Here is a 10,468-nt window from a genome sequence, read left to right as displayed (position 1 = left end):
GTATCCTTACAGATTTGCATATTCCCACTTAAGTACATTTCAACATATTTTTGTTGCTGCTATTGTTCTGTTCCCAATGGCATCCTTGTTTTTCATGATGTCATGTCATGAGGAGAGCAGACTGATCAGAAAGTGATTGATGTTTACATGCTAATCTTACATTCAGCTACATAAAGAACTTTTATCAGTTCCAATACTTTTTTTCAGTTGATCAGCTTAGATTTTTCCTGACAGGTGATCAACGATCTGTATGTGGTGACAGTTCCATTGGTTCATTTTTTTTTCTGATTGTTTTCTTGCTTGAAGGGAATTTTTTTAACAAGATGTTTCCCTTTTTCAAATCGCGTTTATTGTTTTAGAGAAGTTTTAGGTTCACAGAAAACTCGAGCAGAGCCCGCGGAGTTCCAATGTGCTCCTCACCCCCACACATGCACAGCCTCCCCCACCATCAACTTGCCACACCTGATGGTATGATTGTTACCATCGGTGAACCCATACAGACACATCATCAACACTCACAGTCAGTAGTTTGCAGTAGATTTCACTCAGGTTTTACATGTTTGATGGCTTTTGACAGATCCATAATGACATGTAGCCACCATCATAGTCTCATACAGAGCAGCGTCACCAGCCTGCAAATCCTCTGCAGTGTGTATACTCATCCTTCTTTCCATCCCAACCAACAGACCCCGCTGTTGGTTACCATCTCAATAATTCTGCCTTTCCAGGATGTCATATAGCTGTAATCATATAGTACACAGATCTTCAGGTTGGCTTCTTTTCTTCGGTAATATGTTTTTAAGGGTCTTCCATGCCTTTTCATGGCTCACAGCCCAGCTTTAAGAGCTCAATGCCATAGAGTTTTAGAACTATATTCCAAGTCCGAAGGGATCACTGTTTCTTTAGCCATTGACCTACTGAAGGACATCTTAATTGCTTCCGAATTTGGGCAACGATGAATACAAGTGCCAAAAACATCATGTGCAGGTTTTGTGCAGACGTGTCTTCAGCATCCTTTGTGTAAATACCAAGAAACACAAGACTATGTTCACTTTCATAGGAAACTCCCAAACTGTTTCCCAAAGTGGCTGTACCATTTTGCATTCCCACCCGCAATGAATGAGGGTTCCTGTTGCTCCACATCCCAACCAGCATTTGGCGTTGCCAGTAAATTATCCTTTTTAAAAAGCAGTAGAAGAAGAAGAGAACTGGAGACAGAGAGACAGGAAGAAACTAGCTTGAGGATCATCACCCAGAAGAAGTCAACTGAGTCAGAAACTGAGATGCAAGCAGAGAATTTCAAAGCCCTCCACCTCCGTTTCATCTGACATGTCACCACCCCCACCCACCCCAACAGAAGGTACCACTTTGTTACTTTATCATTCACAAGCCACCTTGCCTGGGCGAGACCTACTGTCTTCTAAACTGAATGAGTTTGAGCAAGGTCCTTGCCTTCTGCAAGTTAGTTGACTCAACTTAAAAGAGGAAATGTAGTCGCATGTAAATTTGTAGCGATCATCGGAGATGATCAATTATGTTTGCGCATTGTCTGGCCATAGCTAGCCGGCAAAAAATAGTGCTGCTCTTTTCACTACCACTGTTATTGGCCACAAGAGGCTTTGCAACCCAAACCACCTGCATGGAGGACTACACTCGTACATTTCAGGCAGAATCAGCTCACTGTGACTTCGAGGACCGGACTTTTATGGAACATGGTATTTTCCGTACCTCAGCCCCTGCCAAGCACCATTCTGTTCTCTATTTCTATGAATCGGACTACTCGAAGTACCTCATATTAGTGGGATCATGCAGTATTTGTCTTTTCTAGTGGCTATTTTCCCTTAATGTGCTGTCCTCAAGGTTCACTCATGTTGTAGCACGTGACAGGGTTTCCTTGCTTTAGAAGGGTGAATGTGAAGAATATTACATGCATGTACCATATTTCATTGATTGATTCGCCTACCCATGACCACCGGGTGGTTTGCACCTCTTGGTTATTGAATAACACTAGTATAAACGTGGGTATGCAAATATGTCTTTGAGACCCTGCTTTCAATTCTTTTGCATATGTCCTCAGAAGTGAACTTGACTGACTGACCGTATCGTAACTCTACTTTTAATTTTTTGAGGGACGTCCGGCCCTTATCCTCAGAAGCTGCATCATTTTACATTCCCCCCGAAATGCACAACACTTCCTTTTGCTCCACACCCTGGCCCACTCTTATTATTACCTTTCTTTTTTTTTTTTAATGATAATCACAATAATGGATATGAAAAGCCCGTGTGATTTTGACTTGAGATCTGAGGCCCAGCATGCGTGTACTGGTGCAAATGAACCCAGAAGCGCCTCACCTCACCCACTCATTCTGCTCCCACATCTCACACAGTCAAATGGAAGCTCCCCTTGATTTGGCCCATCCTGTCTCTCCAGTCACAAAGCCTTCCCTGTCCCACCGTTACTGTGGCAGGTGTTACATGTTTTGGGGTAACCTAGGTACTTGACATTCCCCAGCCACGTGGTTTATGCCATCTTGTCTTGTCTCAAGCTCTTCCCTCAGGAGCCCCTCTCCAGCTATTCCTTCATGTCAGAATTCTATATACCCTGCAATGGCTCTCACAGGGACTCCCTCTGTATAACAAGACTGACATCCTAATACCTTCGGTAAGAAGTTTACATGCCTCCCCTGTGCTGCCAGAGAGCACGCTGCTCATAGCTGGGGAGAGGCCAAGGACGAGCCCCTTGGGTAGCTCTGTTGCCTGGACCCTGATGACTCAGAAGATCTGACCCTTCCAGTGGACAAGAAAAGCTAACGAGGAGCTTGTTTTGGTCAATGGAGAGCCTGACTTGATTTGAAATATCTTTTGATACTTTTAAACATCTGAGCTTAGAATAGCAAATTAGTAGTTGGGGAGGGAGTCTTCCCCGTGGCATCTTGGGATACCGAAAACCACTCATTGCTCTTACTCTGACTCTGATGCTATTGACCTTTCTGCAACTCACCTGCCCAAAGGAAAACCCGGCCTGGCAAGCATCATTTCACATTGAAGATATACTCTGACCAAGAGTAGTGGTTTCTTGATTCATAGTCCTTCACTTATTAGAAGAATATTTGCTTTTCCTCCCCTGTGTGCCAGGCACTATGCTTAAGTAAAGATGAGAAAAACCAGAGGCTGTGTCTTCAGTCAAGGAGTTAATGTCAAGGGCGGTGTGCATCAACTAACCGACTATACACTTGTAAAACTACAACCTCAGTTATTGCTACAAAGGAGACATGCTTGGTGCCAGCAATGCCTGTATACAGGAACATTGACCCAGGCATTGAGGTCTGTGACACCGATGGACGGCATGAGCCCTGAGTAAGGAAGGGAGGGCTGAAAGCCAGGCCCGTGACATGACCACATGTTTATTTGGGCAGCACGAGGGAGGCCCTCTAGCTATATATAGTCCTGGGCTCCTCAGGCTCCTGAGTTCAGTGACTAACTGCTCACCCTTCACTAAAGCTGAAAACTCAAAGCAAAATAAACCATGAGGCTGTTCCTGAGTGTCCTGCTGGTCACTCTGGCTCTTTGCTGCTATGAGGGTGAGTATCATTTCTAATCAGACCAGCACCAGCCCTGGTGAGTACCCTTCTCTGAACTAGGTCAACTTAAGTGGCTTTCTTTAAAAAAAGAAGAAGAAGGGGCAGAAGCACTAGTGTTCTCTGAGTCTCTAAATAATAAGTCTTCAAGGGGGCTCTGGGAAGCAGCAGCACTCACTATATCTACTAGTGAGTAGATCTCACTGTATCTGCCAGTCTCCCTGCTTTTCCACGAGTACTACCAGTTCTGCTAAGACTAGTAGAACTAGTGCAATCGTGGGATTTCTGTTCATCTAGATTAATTCCAGCCATCCATTCAACAATATTTTTGTATGTCTTCTTACCCGTGATACAGCCCCACATCTTCCTGAGTTGTTCTAGTTCATCTGACTTTTTAAACACCCTCCTCTTTCCCCGTGTTGCTTCTGATTGAACCTCTCAACTTCTATGATCAGGGCTCAGATCAGAGCCTAGTAGGGCACTTCCCGGCTGCAGCGTGGTTACAAAGATGGGTGGCGGAGGGGGGGGGGATAGAGAGCCCACACCAGAAACAATGGTCACTTCAGGCATCCGCACCATTCCAGTGGGGTTAGGAAAGAGCCTCAGTTCCTGTCTCTCACCCTCTCTAAGGAATTCTGAACATCACTGCAGGGAGAAATAAAACAATCATAACTTTGTGTATAAGCTTTAAAGTTGTTCAGACTGGTGACCTGGGGTGTTGTTTTGTATGCAGGTGTTTAACTTTATTACCGTGTCTGCATCCAATAACAATCTTATACTTTCATTTAGTCTCAAACTAGCATCTTCCAACATATATATAGTTTGATCTACTCTTATCCAAATACCCACCCTAGTCTGCTCTCTGGTAAGGTCTGACTCTACTATTCACTTACAATCTTGATACTCAGGGGCCCTTGGGTGGCTCAGTTGGTGAAGTGTCAGACCTTGGCTCAGGTCATGTTCTCACTGTCTGCAAGGTTCAGGCCCCATGCCCGGCTCTGTGCTCACAGCTCAGAGCCTGGAGCCTGCTTCAGAATCTGTGTCTCCCTCTCTCTCTCTCTGTACCTCCCCCCACACACACACACACACTTCTTGTGCTCTCTCTCTCTCTCTTTCAAAAATAAATGAACATTAAAACATTAAAAAAATTAAAAATTGATACTCAAACCTCCTCTTCTCTGCTATTCAAGACAAAAACAACGTGTCATCCTGTGCAGGCAAAACTTAATTGTTTGAATTGTAAAGAAAGTGAATGTCAGCAAACCAAGAGCGTCCTGGGAAAAAAGGGATGTGCTTTAAAAAGGATAAAAACTGAACTAGGGATTAGTAAGCCTGTATTCTAGTCCTGGCTCTTCTATACTTCCTCTGAGATGTGAGGAAGCCCCAGCTGCCGTGTCAGGACCGCTGTGGGATGAGATTATAAAACCCCTGGGTTCCCTGTCTAGCTCTAACCTCAGGGAACCACAGGAAATGCGTGGTTTTCCATATATCGATTGTATTTCTTTTTCTTCGCTAGCCAATGCGTTGGCCTGTCCAGCCTTTGTTACAGATACCTCAGGCTTTCTCCTGAAACCTACACATCTCTACAAGCTATCGCTTGAAAAATATAAAGCACCTCCAGAAGTCATTGAGGCCGTTTTGGATGTGAAGAGTTGCACAGATAACATCTCCAAACCCAGAAAATTGATACTTACAGAAATACTGGTAACTTCTTTCTTCTTTGTGCACAGAGGCTTCTGCTCAGCTTCCTTAGCCAAGAAGGCAGTCAGGGTGCTGCTCTGTCGGGGGCACAGGTGGCGGAGCTTCACAGCTTGCTCCTGAGAGGGTGACAGGTGGCCACAGGGTGGATGGCATTACATGTGGCAGCTACACTAAGTCTGGGCACATTCCTGCTCAGGTCACTTCCCTGGGCGCCAGGTGCCCCATAGTGCCCTGAGGAGGAGGACAACTGGGACCCCACGCAGTGGTGTTAAAGGGTCAAAGTGTGGCTGCCCCCATGCCTGGGAGCTTTTCTGAGGGTGAGCTCCCCTCGCCCAGTGGACACAGTCACTGGGGAATCTCGTGTCGGGTGTTGGGATGTTGAATAGGGAGACAGCTGGAGGGAGGGAATCAGCTCGGTGCCCTGACAGCATGGAGGGCAGTTGGTGCGGGCAGAAGGGGCACACCGAGCCAGCTCCTGCAGAGCCAAGGCCTCTCCCCACCACAACTCGGCCCACTCCGCCACTCCCCACCTCCCATTCCGTCCCTTATGGAGCCCACAACCACACGCCTTGCTCGCTGTGCCTCCTGTGTCCACGTGTGAAGGTGACACACCTAAATTACATCTTTGTCAAAAACTAAGATACTTAAAGGAGACTCTCAGCACATCGACGGCTGGATTGAGGTCACGAGTTTCCGTCACAAATGCCCGCAGGGACCGAGTTTTCAGTACCCAGGAGATGTGCCATCGGGTTGAATTGCCACACCACGAGCCTGGGAGTCTCCAGCCAGTACCCCCAAAGTCCCCTCCCTCCCCTTTTCCAGGCTTTCACCCCTGTATCCTCTTTGCAGTGAAAAAGTAGAGTCCTCTGCCCTGGGATATCAGAGGAAAGATTCCAGGAGAAACCTCAGCCTCACACACAGTCACCTCTGGGTTTATCTGCCAGACTATGGGAATGGTTTTCTCACAACTTGCATGGTTTGTTGTAGTCACCTCAGGTATATTTAGTTGACCGGCCTCCCCGGTTTCCTGTCTTGTGCCCATTCTCCTTGCCTTTTGTCCGTTAAAACTTTACTGACAACTTCTTGTGACTGACAGTCTATGCTCATGTGTCATCCCCAGCGGCAGTATGAATAACCTCTCTCTTTCTTTATCTATTTCAGATGAGAATCACGAAAGAGTGTGGAAATTAAATCTTACATCGTAGTACCTCGTCTTGCAGTGATTACCTGATCTTCTGGAAAATGTAAAGGTTTCAACATCTTGCTTCAATAAATCATTTGCCCTGCATTTCTCTACTTGTCGTGTAATTATCCAACACATTCCGGCCTTGAGCTGGGATGGCTCTTGCCACAAAGTGGCCATTGGGTGTGGTCAATAGTAAAGTTCAGAGCGCTAATGTCCACTTACTCATGGGGGCCTGAGGAACCAGGATCACAGGAGGAAATGTTTGCGCAGGAATCATCCTGCATCACTTTATACATCTCCCATTCACATGGCCTTGAGTGAAAACTGAGTTTCAGGGCAAGGGGCAATGAAAACATTCCTGCTATGGTTTTGTATTGAAGGATACCCACAGCCCAGCTCCCAACCTGCAGCATCACTAATGTTTTGTCCTCATCACAAGCACAGCCAAACTGCTTGGTCCTCACACCTTCGCTGTGGTTTCCATCCTATGAACTGTCCCGTGCAATTTGTCTCATGTCCACTTCTGAAGCGTTAGTGACTCTCCAGAGTTCCTCCTTCAGTTACGTCTTTTTTCGCTTTGCACACACACGTTGCTCATCAGGTCTAGACCACTCACCGACACCTGGAGCTGATGCTTTTTCCCACACGTTCTCCCAAGAGCTCTAGAAACGGCATCCAGCTGCCATCGAAGCATCCGCATTCAAAGCGCCACAGTTACTTCCGAAGAAATATATAAAACTGTACACCCTGTCTGCTACAACCAACTCTCCCTTCCCTGAACCCCCTTTCTGGCTAATGCCCCAAGCAAAGAGGTACCCAATGCAGAAAATGTGGATACATCCTAGGCTCTTGGATTCGTTTCCAGTGGCTGTTGAAATATACTACCACGCACTTGGTGGTTTACATCAATTATTTTCTCAGACTTTGGGAGACAGAGGTCCTCATTCTGTAACACTTGGCAGAAGTCGCGTGTCAGCAGGGCCACATCCCTCTGGAAGATTGAGGCGAAAATCTATTCATGGTTGCTTCCAGCTTTGATGGCTGGAAACCAGCATTCCCTGTCTTGCTCCCATCATTCTGATCTCTGCCCTCAGACGTCACAGGACCTTCTCCTTTTCTGTGTCTCTTAATCTGCCTCTGTCTCCCTCATATAAAATATACGGGGTTGCATATATCCTAGAAATCCTGAAAATTCAGGACAAGCTGCCCATGTCAGAATCTAGTTTTTATTGCATCTACAAAGTCCTCTTTTTTTTTAACCATGAGGGGCATAATCGCAAGCTGCCAAGAATAAGATGCGGGTATGGTTTGGGGTTCATGGGTGGCTCAGCTGGTGAAGAATCCGACTCGTGATTTCAGCTCAGGACATGATCTCACGGTTTGTGAGTTCAAGTCTTGTGCTGGTCTGTGCATCGAGAATGCAGAGACTGCTTGGGATTTTTGTCTCCCTCCCTCTCTACCCCTCCCCCCACTTTCTATCTTTCTCTCTCTCACTCTCAAAAAAAAAAAAAGATGTGTGTATCTTTTTGGTAGCTTACTACATTCATCTCCCCCCACCCTGACATAGAAACTTCACTGAGTTCTGCCCCCTCCACTCCCACATCCTCACTTCTGAGCTTCCCCTCCTTGCCATCCCCAGGGCTGCCATCACAGTCCAAATCCAGTCCCGTCCAACTTGGTTTAAAGTCTCCTACATGGTTCTCTGGGCTCTGCGATACCCTTCCTGTAGTACATCCTCCTCATCGATGCCACAGTGACCCTCCTCTCAAGCTGTGAATCGGATCTCACTACTATAACCATGAACTACTAGAGGGCATGGGCTTCCAAATGTTATGATATGAGTAAGAGGACGTTGTGAATCTTAAACCTAGCTCTCAAATCATAGTAGGTAGTTGATGCTACCTCTGACCGAGAAACAGAAGCTAACGGCTATCTAGTATCATCAATTATTAGCAACGCCTTTAGAGTAGGTGTGTATTTTTAACACATCAGGAAACATGCACACTGAAATAGGTCCCCATTGTGTGAAACGCATTCCATAGTCAGCCTACGAACTATGCTCGGTGGACACAAGGATCATGGAGCTCTTGCAGACTCTGAGAAACGTCCAACTTTTGATGTCGACTCAGCTCCTGATCTCACGGTTTGTGGGTTCGAACTGAGAGTGAGAGAAATCAATAATTCAGAACAACAATTGTTTCAATCGTTATTGTTGTTGATCAAATAGTGAGCACTTACATCTACCGAGCACTCTTATGGGTGGGTCATTATCCCAGAAGGTTTACATGTTCTGTGTCAGTCCCTGCTAGTATCCGGGAAGGGAAAAGATGATTACCACCATTGAATGTGAGGAGGAAGAATGTCTTACTCAAGCGTTCCTCACCCCTGGCTCTGTGTTAGAATCACCCAGGAAGACCTAAAAAGCAAAACGATGTCCAGACTTCCCCCAGCTGCTATACACACATGTAGATATCTCTGCAGGTAAAACCCGTGCAGCCCTCATTTCCTCATCTCCAACTCCTTCGGGTGCCAGCTGCTCAGTGACTAGGGAAGCAGGTGCCACCTGTTGACCAGGAAGAAGGGCAGGACGTCCATGAGACTCAGATGACCCTAGCATCACCACAGTGCTCACCTTGAGAACCTTCTTTTCCTTTTTTAAGTTTTATTTTTATCGAAGTAGTCTCTCCCCGCTACAGGGGGCTCGAACTCATGACCCCAAGATCAAGAGTCCCGTGCTCTTCCCACTGAGTCAGCCAGCCACCGTCTCCCTTAAGACCTTTCCTTAGCTACTTCTGTGGCCCTTCAAGCCCAGTAATTTCAGGTGTATTCATCGCTTACATTGTTATAAAACTAATAAACTCAGGGTCTCATATGGGAACATTTTCCTACATGAGCTGCTGATCAAGAGTGTGAAGTTAGATCAAGAAAGACTGTAAAGGCTGGGGCTGGGAGAAGAGAAGTTGAAAGAATTCATGTTTACTGAAGGCAGAGTTTCTGTCTGACATAGGTTCTGGAAATGGGTAGCCATGACAACATTGGGAATGCACTTAATGCGGCTGAATCGTACGTTTAAACGTGGTTCAAATGGTAACTTTTATGTTATGTCTACTTTACCAAACACCCACACGCACCCACGCATGTATACACACATGTGTGCGTGCACACACAGACTCCAGAAGCTATAGCTCTCTGAGGCAGGTGAAAGATAACTAAATGGGAGCAGGCCTGTAATGCAATCTCCACTGGACATACTTCCCCAGAGCGGCTGAGCCTCACACTCAAATGGTGTCTGGGGTCAACTCTCTGTTTGATTTGCCTCCTAGATTCTTCTTGGTTGAGATACATCTAATTTTCCAGAAACTCTGATTCGAACTCACAACTGAGTTACACTAAGTAGGAAGGATTGATGTATGCAGAGTCTTTTGACTTTGTCCTTGAGGCTTCTCATTGTCCCCCTGAACACAGATGACCAGTCTCTGCCCAGGGACCCCCTCCTCCTAGGCTCCTCCCTACATCCATCTTCCTCTCTATGACAAGGTCAACACTCTGAACACAAAACTCTGCTTTTGCCATTGCTTTCTTCGAGCAAACGTTCGAAGGTTCTCCATTTTGTAGGATATGAAGTTTAATGTCTCTCTTCTGAAATTAGCGTATTCAGGCCTGTATAATAATCAAAACCTCCTATTGTTCCAAAATGGAGATTTCTCCCTTTTCTCTCTCCTTTACTACTACTTTCTCTGTCCCCCAGCAGCTAACCATAGTTTCTGACAGAGCTGGGGCCTAAAATGAGGAGAGACAAGAAGACAAGAAAGTTCTTAACTGACTCATACTCTTTTGCAATTAGTCCATAGTTTCTGGGCCAGGCAGCTCTTTCTCCCATGGATTCTTTCATGGATCTTCAGAAAACCCAGATTACCAAGATCTCTTCATCTCTTTATGGCTTAAAAAACATTCAGAGTAAAACAAGGAGCTCTGGAAAAATTAAAAATGTGACAGCTGGAAA

At 46.0% G+C, this 10,468-nt stretch overlaps 1 protein-coding gene across 1 annotated transcript; it reads left to right on the top strand.

Annotated features, from left to right (window-relative positions):
* The first annotated feature begins 3,435 nt into the window (after positions 1 to 3,435).
* On the top strand, positions 3,436 to 6,414 carry LOC106989691 (secretoglobin family 1D member-like). The gene is made up of 3 exons (XM_053202660.1): positions 3,436 to 3,581; positions 5,095 to 5,282; positions 6,400 to 6,414. Exons 1-3 carry the CDS (start codon positions 3,527 to 3,529, stop codon positions 6,412 to 6,414), a joined length of 258 nt encoding a protein of 85 aa, XP_053058635.1. The 5' UTR covers positions 3,436 to 3,526.
* Positions 6,415 to 10,468: the final 4,054 nt, after the last annotated feature.

This window comes from Acinonyx jubatus, chromosome D1 (assembly GCF_027475565.1).
Source record: "Acinonyx jubatus isolate Ajub_Pintada_27869175 chromosome D1, VMU_Ajub_asm_v1.0, whole genome shotgun sequence".
Lineage (NCBI taxonomy): Eukaryota > Metazoa > Chordata > Mammalia > Carnivora > Felidae > Acinonyx > Acinonyx jubatus.
Note: the sequence above shows the minus strand (reverse complement) of the source record. Positions and strands in the feature narration are given on the sequence as shown.